Source organism: Sander lucioperca, chromosome 20, assembly GCF_008315115.2.
Source record: "Sander lucioperca isolate FBNREF2018 chromosome 20, SLUC_FBN_1.2, whole genome shotgun sequence".
Classification (NCBI taxonomy): domain Eukaryota; kingdom Metazoa; phylum Chordata; class Actinopteri; order Perciformes; family Percidae; genus Sander; species Sander lucioperca.
Window position 1 is genome coordinate 19,108,066 of NC_050192.1, and position 14,839 is coordinate 19,122,904.

Here is a 14,839-nt window from a genome sequence, read left to right on the forward strand (position 1 = left end):
AGACATGCAGGAAATCGTCACAGGTCGGACCCAAACCCCTGACCTCTGCGTCAAGGCATAAACCTCTCAGTGTATGTGTGCCTGCTCTACCCACTGATCCAACCCGGCCACCTTTGCAAGTAAAATTAAGGATGAGATCACTACTTTCATTAAATTTTGGATGTTTCATCAAATTTTATAGCATTTGAAAAAACTAAAAACATTATCCTGACTAAACTTTGACAATCTGTGATTATCCATCAACCCTGACTATTTGTGGAAATAATTCATAATTTCAGCTTTTCGTGTGCTTATGTGTTGTTGTTGTGTTCTAATGTGTGTCTATGCACTTTTACCTGTGTCTACTGTGTTTGATACTTGTGTTATGTCTTTCTCATGCCATCAACCAGCCAGTAGTGATGATCTGGAATAGTGGTTGTGTCATTTTTACTTGTCTATGCCTATGTCTTTCTTGTTTTATGTGGATTTGTTGTATTGTTGTAGCGTATCTATCGTTTTAAGCCATCAACCTGCTAGAGACTGCAGATGAAAATTAGCCTGTATGGCTAAATCTGGCACATTTACATGTTGGACTCTGTACTCATGTTGATTAATGTGCGTTGTCCCTTTTAAATAAAAAAATCTAAAGACTTGTCTCCAGACGTTGGAGAAGCTCTGAAAACAGACCCACCTGGGAGATGGTGTCACAGTTCAACACCTTCACTGGAGTCACATCTGGTCCCTCTCCGTGCACCAGCACCTGCAGAGTCTGACATCACAAACACACACCTGTCAAACTCCGATTCCACTCTCTACTCACTTCTACGAGCTACACACAAGTAGGGCTGCAACTAGTCGATATTCACAACGTTCCACTTCCGGGATTGCTCCGTTGTCGCCAGAAAATCCACTGGATTTCACTCATTTAGGCCGGACATCCGTTGCCTTGGGCTTCCTCTGTGTTGTAATTTTAACCTCCGGTGGATTTCTGAGGACTATGGTTAACTGCTCCTCAGATCTCTGCAGGGTCTCTGAGTTTTCTGTTGCACGACTAAAACTACTTTTAAACGTACACGTTCCACCAAAACAAGTTCCTTCCGAGCCTATTTTTCAGCGGCACCGCTGCTTATCTCCGGTGCTTAGCACCGCCCAAGACGATTGTGATTGGTTTAAAGAAACGGCAATAAACCAGAGCACGTTTTCCTCCCATCACCGAATGCTGTGTGGAGTAGCCAGACGCTCCTCCAGCGTGCTTTGGAGGAGGGTCTGGCACCGCCAGACTAGGCTGGAACTAACGATTTTTTTCATAGTCGATTAATCGGTTGATTCATTTTCTGGATGAATGGATTAGTTGTTTGGTCTCTAAAATGTCAGAAAATGGTAAAAATTGTGGATCAGTGTTTCCCAAAGCCCAAGATGTCCTCAAATGTCTTGTTTTGTCCACAACTCAAAGATATTCAGTTTACTGTCACAGAGGAGAGAAGAAACTAGAACAATATTCGCATTTAACAAGGAATTAGATAATTTTTGCCTCAAATGGACTAATCAATTATCAAAATAGTTGGCAATTCATTTAATAGTTGACAACTAATCGATTCATCTTTGCAGCTTTAGTCTGTTCACACTGATACAGGGTAATATAAATAACATTAATTGTGAAAATATCAAACAATTGTAAGCCAAAAATTGTATTTTGTTTGATTATTTTAAATATAAGGTGACGTCTCCAAATGTCTTGTTTTGTCTGACCAACAGTCCAAAACACAAAGTTATTCAGTTCCCAACGATATAAACCAGAGAAAAGCAATTTTAATGTGCCATTTTATGCATATTAATGCTCCAACAGTTAACAGTTACATTCATTTGTCTTCTGACTGATGGGCAATTTAGAGCAATGGAGTTAAATAGTCCTGTTTCTGGTTGTAATTGTTTTTAGTAGTTTACTTGTTCTTGATTTTATCCTGATTCTTAAAGGTGCTCTAAGCGATGTTGGGTGACGTTACTTCTTGTTGACGTTCAAAGTATTGTCAAACAAAATGGGGGCTAGCTCGCCCCTCCCTCCTCCTCATCCCGTCCCCCCCCCTCCCTTCTGTGCACTAACCCCCCATCCCCAACCCCCAAATCCTTCTTGTCGGTTATTGGCTGGAAGACTGTTTGTTATGTTTGGTGGTGCAGGTTGGCGCAGTTTGTTTTTGTTGCTGTTTGTGGAGCCTGGGCTGTCTACAGAGACTGCGTTTTTTTTACAGTGTGTTCAGGGGACAGGCAGCTAGCAGATAGTGAGGAGATGTTTGCTGTATGTGACAAAAAATGTTCTAGCCTAAAAAACGTGTGACATCGCTTAGAGCACCTTTAATTTATTTGATTTGATTATGTCGTTGATTTCACAGTTTTGTTTTCAGTGACATGCATGCTCTTGTTTCTCCTGCGGTCATTGTATTGTATTGTACAATTCATGCACCGTTTGTGTATTGTGTTCTAAATTTTATTGTGGATTTATTTTCTGTAATCTCGGCTACATTGAAAATGAAGGGCTTGCCCTTATTGTGCCTCCGAGGACTAGGTATAAAGGTTAATGATAAGGAGAATGATTTGAGTTCAAATTCTTAAGCACAAAACGATTTAAAAACACTGAATAAAACCAAAAGGAGGAAATCTGCAGGTTTGATCTAAAAAGTACTTCAAAATGCCGACAGGTCAACACACGCGTCCTGAACATTAGAACCCTGGGAGTACTGTGTGTACTCACCAGTACAGAGTACTCCACGTCGTCCCCCAGCAGTCCCGTATCATTCAGAGTGTATTTGGCTTTCTTCATCTTGGCGTCCACCGGCCCTTTCTCCACCTGGTGCTTCAGGGCCTTGAACAGTTTGTATAAAGGCTCCCCTGCCGTGTCCTGAAGCACAGACACGGGGGGGGGGGGGGGGGACAAAAGTCAATCAACATTCCCCTGCTGATCCGTATCACAACGTCAAAAAATGTTTGAAATGATTAAAAAAAAAAGAGAGTGATTATGCTTTTTGTTGTAATTGACAAGGTATTGTAGCCGATCCCTCTCACCCCAACGGTTTGCGCCCCTCCCAAAACCTCACGCCATAAAAACAGTTTCTTCCCCTCAGCAGTAAGCCTCACCAACAAGGTCCCGGACCCCCACTGACACTGACTCTTACCTCCCCCCACAACAACTCAACTCAACAAAAGCCAAAATTGGCCAAAAAAGGGGTCAAAAAAAAGAATTTCAGGTCCACTGAACAGGTTTCAACAACACAGAGAGATACAGAGGGCAGTTTCTGAGAGTCAATTATAACTGAAGGAACAGAAGAAGAAGAGAAGGCAAGGAAAGAGGAACAGATCGAAGAGAAATCAAAACATCCGAGAGAAGTCAAAGTAAAAAAACATCGACAGAATAATAAGGTGAAAGAATCTGTGTTACCCTGAGGAACTGATAGATACAGATGGACATCCAATTACAGAGCATCCTCTCCACCACCGTCTCTGACCTAGACACACACACACACACACACACAAATATTAGGAGATTTTTTCTATCATTTAAAACGTATTACTTAAAAAATGACAGAAATGCATAAATAAACCTCCAGCCGAGAAAAATAAATAATTAAGGAAACGAGGGAATCGTAACTGGATCAATTGATTGATCGGCAAATGTTTTGGGGTTTTGACAATGTTTTCTGTTATAGGGCTGTGAAAACACTTTGATAAGGGTTGTTTTTGTAATTAAAAAGACTTTTTCTTCCTCCTACTCCCTTTCAGAAAAGAGTACTTATTTAATTTGCTTATTCTTGCTTTTTCTTTTTACATAGTGAACTACTTTCATGTTCATTTTGATTTTAAAAAAATCTCTTGAAACTTTGTCAAAGCATGTCCTAAAAACAAAACAAAAGCACAAGCATAGACAAATCAATCAGAACTTAACGAAGGATAAAAAAACCCCGGATAAGTTGGAGAAGAAGCTTGTGGAAGCATAATGCTTATGAAATCTTGCCACTACTTCACAATATCATATTATAACAAATAAATAAAAAGATATGCGTATACAAAATTTTAGGTCATACAATAACTTACACAATACACATCATACAACAATACACTTACATTACCATTTATTTCCTATGTTTAGGTCACTTCCTTTCTATATTGGTCAAGTATTGTTTTCTTGTCTGTATAGTATGTCTTGTATTTTAAGTGTTTTTGTTATTCTTTTTGCATGTTGGTCGAAATAAAACGATTCATCCATTAGAACAAATGTGTTATTGGTGCTCGTTGGCTCTGCCAGACTGCCTGGGTGCGTGTCGTGTTGGCTCACCTCCGGAGCATGAGTTTGGGGTTTTTGTTCTGCACGTGTTCGTCCATCAGCTCCAGCAGCAGCGTCCTCATGATGTCCGTGTAATACTCCAGTTTGCCGTGCAGCGCCACCGTCAGCAGGGAGGCAAAATAACCCCGAGAGCGTGCGTTGAAGTCCGGCCGACTCTCCAACGTGTGGATGAACTGGAGGGCAGAGAACATGGAGGACTTGAAACATGACAGAAAGTTTATTCATGGTCTTGGAAATAGTAGTTTGGCAAAAAAATAAATAAAAAATAGGTCCACTTTCTAGCTTTTCCTGGAGCTTTTAAACAACCTAATTATCCATCACCGGAAAAAGCTACTAATAATAACAACAGTAATACTAAGGCTTCCTGCACACGGTCTGCGTGGCGCGAGCTGGTCAGCTGCGTGGCGTGTCCGTATTTATTTCGGCCTAATTGTTATTTGGATGTTGTTATCAAGTTGGCATTTTTTGATACTCGATACTAAGGAGGCAATTCGGTCGGTGCCTAAAGAATCAAAGTTGGTACCCAGCCCAAGGCTACATTTACATTGCCACGTTTTGGTTTAGAAACAAATATCTTTTGCCACGTTCACGCCTCGCATTCCCCCTGCTCTGGCGTTTCCCCCTCGCATTCCCCCTGCTCTGGCGTTTCCCCCTCGCATTCCCCCTGCTCTGGCGTTTCCCCCTCTCATTCCCCCTGCTCAGGCGTTTCCCCCTCGCATTCCCCCTGCTCTGGCGTTTCCCCCTCTCATTCCCCATGCTCTGGCGTTTCCCCCTCTCATTCCCCCTGCTCTGGTGTTTCCCCCTCTCATTCCCCCTGCTCTGGTGTTTCCCCCTCGCATTCCCCCTGCTCAGGCGTTTCCCCCTCGCATTCCCCCTGCTCAGGCGTTTCCCCCTCGCATTCCCCCTGCTCTGGCGTTTCCCCCTCGCATTCCCCCTGCTCTGGTGTTTCTCCCTCTCATTCCCCCTGCTCAGGCGTTTCCCCCTCTCATTCCCCCTGCTCTGGCGTTTCCCCCTCGCATTCCCCCTGCTCTGGTGTTTCCCCCTCGCATTCCCCCTGCTCTGGTGTTTCCCCCTCTCATTCCCCCTGCTCAGGCGTTTCCCCCTCTCATTCCCCCTGCTCTGGCGTTTCCGAGCCCCTAAACCGGAGACATTTGGAAACACTTCTGACCTGTTTTGGTTTGGAATCTGCAGGGTTGTGTTGCAGTCTCAACGGCCTCAAACGGAGACCTTTGGCAACACCGACGCCAATGTTTCACTGCCTGATTGGGTCATGACGTCTCATTCTCTGAGACTAAGCTACTAACGTTACCATGGCAACTACCAGCAGCGGGCGGAGTATACATGCTGCCTCCTGTTTACCCCGGCACACCCAGTATACAAGAATGTTGATGAGATATTTTGGTTTGGGCGTGTTAGTTTAAACGGAGAATAGTTCTTCTACTGGAGCTAAAAACACCAGTGGAGATCGCTTTTGGCTCAAAACTCCACTTAAAAACCAAAACGTGGCAATGTAAATGTAGCCCTAGTTAGGTAAAAATGAATTCATGCATGTTGGGTTTGGGTCTCTTTTGGACCTCTACTGTAGTGCATAAAAAAGAAAGACTGAATGAGAGACGGAAGAAAAGAAGAACAAAAAGCCACGAAAAAGCTCCAAACTCACATTGATGAGAAAGGTTTTACTGTTCAGCAGGTTGGAGAACTGGTTGAGCGCCTGAGCCACGATGGCCTTGCGGGCTTCTGGGATTTGGATTTTCCCTGTGATCATGGTGTCGTTGGCGCCGTCCTTGGACGGCAGGAAGAAGTTTCGGTCGGTGTAGACTTTGTAGTCCAGGAAGGGGATCCGGGCCTCGCTAAGGTCACTGGTGTGGTCCTCCATTTCAATCATCAGATCTGACGAACCGAGAGAAACCAGGAAATATTACAGATGTGTGATTTTATAATCTCCACATGTTGAAGAAGGGGTGTGCATGGGGCTGTAGTCTGCAGGTTTCTGTTAGTAGACTCAGTTTCAGAACTTCAACAGTGATCTGCTTCCACAAGACTCTGTTTTATTACAGCAAATGTTTTATTGTAGACCTAAAAATATATTTTAAATTATAGATAAATAAACTCCAGCCCCCCATGGCCCTTTACGCCATAAGAGATTATATATAATATAGACTGCATGAGAGTTAAACATGTGAATGTTACATTTTCTGCCTATATGACCCTCTAGGTAATAATAATGTGTGTATATTTCCATGCAGTAAGCATGTCTGACATATTATAGTCACCTCGAGATGTGCACACTGTTTCAGATTTTTTGGGGGGGGGTGCTAGGTGTTGGACCTGAGAACCACTGACACCCCCTGAGTACAATGACTATGTTTACATGCACATAATATTACGGTTGTTGCCCTGAAAAAGACGATATTCCGACTAAAGTATTTACATGGGTAATGAAAGTGAATATTCCATATTTCATTTACCTAAAACACTTCACACTGAGTACTTCACTTTTCTGTTTGTGTTGCTTTAGTTCATTTTATTTCAAATATCTGTATTATTCAAATAAATCTGTAAACCTTTACAATAGGTTTCACATTTCCTTACAACATAAAAACTATATGCTTTCATAGCCTAGTGATGTGATTGTCACATGCCTGTCTCCTGATGTGCACAGGGTTTTATTAAAGGGTAACTACCGTTTTTTTTCAACATGGACCCTATTTTCCTGTGTTTTTGTCTAAGCGTCTGATGGGAACAATAATCTTTGACATTGGTTGAGTTTTAAGCGAGATCCTTGCAGTCGGTAGTGGAGAAACAAGCTACAATGTAAGTTAATAGGGCAATTGTCCAGCTTGTATTTACCTTCACAAAAGTGCTCGTTTTGCCACTGACAGACTCAGATTAATATTCTAAGTGTCTGACAACATTATGAAAAGGATCCCTACAGAGATAGACCTTTAAAACCTCTTTGAGACCTTTCTGTTTAACCAGAAACAGCTCTGAATTCGCTAGCGCTAAACCCACCAGACTCCATTTAAAAAAGCAATACTTTTAAGGAGTATAGAGCCAACATATTTTCACATGTAAATTGGTAAACTATATGTTTATTTCAACCAAAACTAGAGTTGTGATGGTTGGAAAAGTAGAAAAATGACCCAAAATGGCTTTTATTAGTTTTATTTTGTTTCTGTCGACTTTGAATGAAGTGTATTTTACAATGCTAAAATTACTGTTTATTTACATGGAGTCTGGTGGGTTTAGCGAACGCAATTTTACGGATGTTTTTAAGTTTAAAAAACGGATCTTACTCTTTAACAGAGTGGTCAAACTCCTTAGAAATCCTTTCCATAATGTTGTCAGAATATTAATTCAAATTCAAACTCCTTCAAATATGCAATGATTAAGATTAGCGTATATGCTGGAATAGTCATTTTGCATGTTTCTGTGGTCAGCGTTTGTACCTGTGAACTCTTTCTTGCAGCGATCTCGGACACTCTCCTCCAGATTATCCAGCTGGTGTTTCACCTTCTCGTATTCTCGTTCTGCCTGCTGACTCTTCCTCCTGTGAACACGCACCACAGACGCACACGGGAAGCATATCAACAACTCACAGAAAAGAAAAACGTGTCTGTACTGCATGTGCAATCGGATCATTTCTCGAACCTGTAGCAGTACACGGACACGGCGATGAAGAGCAGCATGGGTACGATGACTGCGGGGATGATTATAGCCAGAGGGATGTCGTCTTTTCTGGCGTAGTAGACTGAACCCACCATCCACTCGCCATGACCGAACTTTACCTGGAGAGAGACAGAGATCACAGCCTATCTTTGAGAAGAGCGTTAAATGGAGCCATCCATGTTCATTTGTGGCAATTTGGTTGAAAGAAACCCACATTTCTGATATAGACATTTTTTGAAAATGGGTCAAATTTGACCCAAAGACAATAGGAGGTTTAAAATGCTGTCCGGATTGATGAGTTAAATTACAGAGCAGCAAGGTGAATATTTCATTCCTCACCTCCTCATGTGATGTGTTAATCCTGTCCGTATGAGTGAATGTGTGTAAATGTGTAAAAAACCCATGACTGTGTTACCCCTTCTTTTATATAAATGATCTAAAGGGGGAACATGTATGAAGGTACATGAGTCAGACAGTTACCATGAGCTCCAGCAGGTCGTTGGCTGTGTCTCTGCGTTGGCGTTTGGATCTGGATCTAGGCTGCGAGGAAGGAGCCTCCAGGATCAACTTATCATCCTGTACACAGTCAACAGAAAGAGGGAAAGAAACCTATATTAGTGATATTAATATAGACCTGAACCAAAGAGGCAGCTTAGCTTTTTCCTGCCAGACTCCAAAAGGGAAATCATTTCAACAAACATCTCTGCAACTTCAGACATGGGTGACGTGACTCTCTGTTTGCTTCCCGTAAACGGAGACCAGTGTGTGTTTACCTGCAGTATGTTAACATGACAGGAGGCGTCTCCTACAAACGCCTGGGCCTCTTTGGCTGTCATCGCCTTGGAGAAACCTCGACCCTGACAGCAAGAAAGAAGAAAAAGAGCGTGAACTCAACAGATATATATAAAGTATAAAAGTAGAGCTGGGCAATGTGGAGAAAATCAAATATCACCATTTCTTTGACTAAATACATCGATGTCGATATTGCAACAATATTGTAGGCTTGACAATTGGTGCTTTCACAAAATATTTACCAATAATGTAGATACAATGACTAAATGGGTACAGGCAAGAATAAAATAGCTAGTTAGTGTGGTAAATTCAGAAAATGACAATTATTTACTGTAATGCAGCCTGTAAAACCAGGAAAAGAACACTTGTGTCATATCACCATATGCAAAATTTAAGAGCCCCTCTAGCGTCATGTATCGATGTCGATATAATATCCATATATTGCCAAGCCCTAGATGAAATGGAACATAAACTGCGTCTTTTTCCATTTTTGTCTAATCCAAAAAAATACAGTGTTTGATACAACTGGTTTAACAGGCTTTAAGAAGCCGTCAGGTTCAGGTCATCTTAGTGTTGGGCTGATTTACACGTGATAGTGTTTGTCGGACAGTAGTCTAGTCTAGTGTGCATTTGGTTGTGTGTTTTTCCTTTAGCGGATCGTGTGTGTGTTTGTGTGTGTGTGTGTGTGTGTGTGTAATCAGTGTTATTAGGAGCGTCCAAAGGTTGTGTTTGCAGTAGAAACAGTCGCAGGTGTGTGTGTGTATGTGTGTGTGTCTGGTGTGTGTGTGTGTTTGATTCTGGTGTATGTGTGTACGCGTATGTCCGGTGTGTGTCTGTGTATATGTGTGTCTGTGTGTGTGTGTGAGTCCAGTGTGTGTATGTCTGTGTGTAGTGTGTGTGTGTCCGGTGTGTGTGTCCTGTGTGTGTCCGGTGTGTGTGTGTGTGTGTGTGTGTGTGTACGCGTATGTCCGGTGTGTGTCTGTGTATATGTGTGTCTGTGTGTGTGTGTGTGTGTGTGCGTGTGTGAGTCCAGTGTGTGTATGTCTGTGTGTGTGTTCTGTGTGTCTGTGTGTCCGGTGTGTGTGTGTGTGTGTGTGTGTGTACGTGTATGCGTGCCGTCCTCACAGTGACGATGATGATGCTGGTCTCGGTGATGATGTTCTTGGACAGCTGGTTGAAGGAAGGGTTGGCGTGGTAGTCGAAGCCCTTCAGGTCCTCCTTCATGTCGTCCAGCTGGACGAGCGTCCGGAGGGGCTGGCCGTCCACGCAGCAGTTCACCGCCGGCGAGTCGAACTGGAGGACGGTGTCGTTCTTACTCTGAGCCTCCACCACAAACTGACAGAGAGATAGAGACATGAAAGGAGTCAACCCAGCGGCGTCACAGCATCAGGACCAGTATGACCAGTAAACACAGTCTAGAGCTGATATTTATACCAAAACAGGCTACTTATCAGTATCTATTGGAAGAAACCAATCATTTCTATGTTTAATCAGACACTCAGCGCACCCATTTAGCCCGAATGGAAGGATCCTTTGTTTTTAATAACCACTTTTTCAGACACTTCGGCGATTCGACTGTGAGATTGGCAATTGTTGTCTGAAAAACATTTGAATTTGAATTAAAGATGGCTCCTCATATTCACATCTTTTTTTTATTCTTCTAGTCAAGTGATTCCAGATTTGCAGTGCAGGCGTGTCTGTGTCTCAATCTCTTTCTTCCCGGTTCAGACGGCAGCTTTTGAGGGAGCGACGATGAAGCGACTCCTCTCCCCTGCAGCGAGTCTTTCCTAAGAGACTCTGTCAGTCAAAGCTATTCAGCGGTGAAATGGAAGCAGCGTCCCTTTTCTCTCTCTGTGAAGTGTCAGTTGTCGCTGCAGGCCGATACACTTCCAGCCAGAATGTTTGACTATTTTAGTCATTGGTTTCATACACTTTCTGTAAAAAAAGCATATATCCTATGAAATGGGGGTCTGTGGTCTAATTTGTGCCAGTTAAGACAAATATTTATTGTCTTGTTTTGTCTTCTTTTTTCTAAGCAAAGATGATCTGACCAGAACAAAAAAGGAAAATGCTAAATACTTTAACAATTGTTTTGATGAATGGTTTTATTTCGGTTAGCCTAATAGCTGGTTTGATTTGCATTGAGAGATGATTTTATGGAAAGTATCCCATGCCAATCTCTAGGTATGGTGAAGGGTATGTGATGATGTGAGGACCAAGGGAACTTTATCAGGATGCATAGTATCCTGGATCCATGAAATAACTGGCCTTTCAAAATAAAATCTGCCTGCCTCTATGGGAATTTAACATAGGGGTGTACTGACTTATGCTCCCTGTATTTTAAGGAAGAACATTTATTTATTTACGATACATTATTCATTCACAAAGAAAATTGGTGTCCTTAAAGGTCGGATTTTTTTCCCTTTTTTTTTTAATTAAGGCATTAAGATCAATTTCCAAAAGATGATTTTTTTCATTCCTCTTTTTTCTAAATCTGTTTCCGGCCTACTAAAGAGTATGGCAGTATACTACTGGGTATTGGAAGGCAGGGACTGTGCTCAACAAGGAAAAGCTACAACAATGGTGACTGTGTTTGTCCTTGCTGTCGAGTTTCTTTTTTATGTGGAGCATCCACTCCAGAAGCCAAAGCTTCCACCGTACTCTTCATCTCATCTTAGTTGTTAATTGTTGTAGTTATATTCTGTAGTCTTAAAGTTGTATACACACACACACACCACTTTAAGTGTTAAAGATAATCCAGTAAAATGTTTGGTTTTCTCAGTATTAACAACAAAGTGTCACAAAACCAAAATGGCGGAGGACCAAACTGAGGGTGGAGAGAGAAAAAAAAGAACTTAGAAGTCAGAGAGAAAAATAGATCTGTGGGGGCGATAAATAAACAACAGAATAAGAAGAAAAACAAACTTCCTGCAGAGAAATGAAGTCGGGAAACACGAGAGTGTGTGTGTGTGTGTGCGCGTGTGTGTGTGTGCGTGTGTGAAATACCACTTTAAACAATGAACCAACAAACTCCATCAATTTACCACAACAACAACACAACTTCCTGGAGCTTCTGTTTGCACACACACACACACACGCACGCACGCACGCGCACACACACGCACACACACACACACACACACTCACCTCCACAGGTGTGGTGTTCTGTGAAAGCTCGTTGGGGGAGGGCAGGACTTTCATTGTGGCTCTCTGGATCAGATCAAAACCGCTTCCCATCACCACAATCCTTCGACCACCGCTACACACACACACACACACACACACACACACACACACACGCGCACACACACACACGGAAATGAATTACATATATAACTATGTTGACACACAAACGGTTCTAAAATGCAGTTTTTCTCTTCCACATTTATGAGTTATTTGAGTTTGAGGCTTTTATAAGCATATATGTCATTTATCTGCAAAACATTTACCAAGATCATCAAACCGTACCTGATCAAACTCCTTTATTTCGTTTAATTCGTTTTAACTTTAAAGGATTTATTTGCATTTTCCCCAAATTTTTTCAAAGTATTTCACCTTTCTGTTTTTTGTTGCCTTAGTTAATTTTACTTTGAATGTCTGTACTGTTTTGCACAAACAGTGTGTATAAATCTATTAAAGGGACAGTTGTTCACCGTAATCTGAAATATGCGTATGTTGAGTAGAATAGAGAACATGACTCCAGGTCCATCCAAAAGAACGCAGTACATTGGTACTTTAATATTTTCTACACCAATCATTTTGCAAACGATAATTAGCATCGGAGAAAACCTGTGTATTTTGACATCTCGATTACTTCTCTACAGGAACGGATTAGGAGACAACGGGCCCTTGGGACGGACATCTAAGAGGCCCCCCATCCTGTCTCCAGAGGAACAATACACCCAAACTCAAGAGAGGGTCTTTTAGCCATTTTGCATCCCTTTGTAGTCATCTTGCATCTCTGCGATTGTTTTGCATCCATTTTTAGTCATTTTGCATCTTTTTTTTTTTTTGCATCTATTTGTAGTAATTTTGCGTCTCTTCTTCGTCAGTTTTGGTCTCTTTGTTTTCATTTTGCATCTATTTTTAGACATTTTACGTTTCTATGTGGTCGTTTTGCGTCTATTTTCTAAATGTTGCATCTTTTTGAGGTCATTTTGGGTCATCTGTAGTCGGTATGTGTTTGTCATTTTGTTTTTTAACCCTTGTGTTTTAAAAAAAGATTTTTTTTGACTTTTTTGACACTTTTTAATGCTTTTGGTGCATTTTTGTCCCTCTTCAATGCTTTTTTTTATTCATAGTCAATAAACCTTATTAAATGACATTATACCTATTTTTGGGGTTTGAAAAAAGCAGAAATTATGAATTATTTTGACTAATAGAATAGTTAAGATCAGAGGATGTTGAGTGGATCACAGACTGGTTTATGTCAAAGTTTGGTCAGGAGACTGTTTTGAAACCATTTAAATTTTTTTTTTTCAAATGCCATGAAATTAATTAAAACAACCAAAATTCAATGGAAGTAATCATTAATCTTAGCTGTGAAGAACATGGATGTATATGTTGTCTGGGTTCCATACAATGTACATGCATGCATCCAAGTTATTTTGGGTCAATTTGGTTGTTAAGAAACCCATTATGATATAAAAAACTTTGAAAAAGGGTCAAATTTGAGCCGAGGACAACACAAGGGTTAAGCAACATTTTGTGCGTCAGGACCCCTGACCCCTGGGGCTGCTGGGCCTGTGTCCGGGGCCCGTTCAGAAATCCCTCTGAGCTCCTGTACAATAAAATACCACTAAACCAATGTTTGACAGCATACTCACCAAAGAAAGCTGGTCTTGGGGGTATAATCTGTGATCTTGGGGTTTTCGGAGTACTGGAACGCTGCTGGGATGTCTTTGGTGGTGTTTTTACCGTATTTCACCGTCACCGTTAACGGTTCCGAGGGCGCGCGGTACTTCCCAGTCTTACAGGTGATCTCGGAGTCAAACTTCAGGCTGAAGAGGAGAGAGGAAGAGACTGTTAATGGCCAACTGTCTCTTCAGGAAATACAAGTACACACAGGAGGCTGTTAAACAGGCGTTACTTACACTTCACAGGGAACCCCCCCGACACTGACGGACACGTCCTCTTTAGTTGCCGTGTTCAGGTCCTCTCCCTCGATAGTGATCACGGTTCCCCCGGCTGCTGGACCCTTCGCTGGGTGGACAGACATGGGTTTGGGGTCCTGGACACAGAGCAGGATAACTTAGGTGTTTGTACTCGGACAAGTTTTTCTTCTGTGTGGCAGTGAAGGGTTCTTAAGTTAATTCTAGGGCTGCAGGACACGAGGAAAATATGTGATAACATCGAATATCGCGAAAATGATATTACTTTTGCCATATGTCTATTGCGACGATAAAAAAATATATTGTGCAGCCCTAGTTAATTCCCAGATGAAAAGATTTAAAGCTATAGTGCGTAGTTTCCCCCATGAGGAATTCTAAGTATTGAAAACAACACTGTTGGCGTGTCCACATGACCGAAGCCTTCCGTGATCGCGAAGGCTTATCGCAAATAAACTGGCCAACACATATATAATGAAAGATCCACACTTGGCGTCCATGTATCAATACAGTTTTGCCACGGAAAATATTGCGATTCTCCCCTAAAACTATTAACGTGACCATTTCACGAACTGCCGTGAGACTGGGTTGAACTATTATAAGATGCTTTGAGCTTTAGGTGGAGCCTTGACATCCTCTCTAATGGTGGAAGAAGTATTCAGATCCTTTCCTTAAGTAAAAGTACTAACACCACAATGTAAAAACACTCTGTTACAAGTAAAAGTTCTGCGCAATCACAGAAGGCTTACATTACAAATCCCATCTGTTACTGAGTAAAAAAAAAAAAACTTTGACTAACGATAACCGAAAGAAAGAAAAAAAATCGTGCCCGGAACCACTACAGCGAGGAAGGATCAGCATCTAGGCTGCCTACCAGGCGCCAAGTCTTTCTGTAGGAGATTGAGAAGGAGATGGAGGTGGATCAGGCGAGCGACCACGGTTCAGAGACTGTTTCAGT

The 14,839-nt window shown here is 41.8% G+C and overlaps 1 protein-coding gene across 3 annotated transcripts in view; it reads right to left on the reverse strand.

The window, feature by feature from the left end:
* The window catches only part of LOC116047920 (plexin-B2-like), a 244,747-nt gene that overhangs the window by 20,373 nt on the left and 209,535 nt on the right, over nucleotides 1-14,839 (reverse strand). For all 3 annotated transcript variants that reach the window (XM_031296960.2, XM_031296961.2, XM_031296959.2), the window contains exons 21-33: nucleotides 13,867-14,003; nucleotides 13,600-13,773; nucleotides 11,921-12,032; nucleotides 9,899-10,108; nucleotides 8,755-8,838; nucleotides 8,462-8,557; nucleotides 7,964-8,100; nucleotides 7,762-7,862; nucleotides 5,973-6,202; nucleotides 4,304-4,485; nucleotides 3,410-3,476; nucleotides 2,726-2,872; nucleotides 671-748 (exon numbers count right to left, since the gene is read on the reverse strand). In XM_031296960.2, coding sequence (XP_031152820.1) covers nucleotides 671-748; nucleotides 2,726-2,872; nucleotides 3,410-3,476; nucleotides 4,304-4,485; nucleotides 5,973-6,202; nucleotides 7,762-7,862; nucleotides 7,964-8,100; nucleotides 8,462-8,557; nucleotides 8,755-8,838; nucleotides 9,899-10,108; nucleotides 11,921-12,032; nucleotides 13,600-13,773; nucleotides 13,867-14,003 — 1,755 coding nt within the window. The remainder of the gene's footprint in view (nucleotides 1-670; nucleotides 749-2,725; nucleotides 2,873-3,409; nucleotides 3,477-4,303; nucleotides 4,486-5,972; nucleotides 6,203-7,761; nucleotides 7,863-7,963; nucleotides 8,101-8,461; nucleotides 8,558-8,754; nucleotides 8,839-9,898; nucleotides 10,109-11,920; nucleotides 12,033-13,599; nucleotides 13,774-13,866; nucleotides 14,004-14,839) is intronic.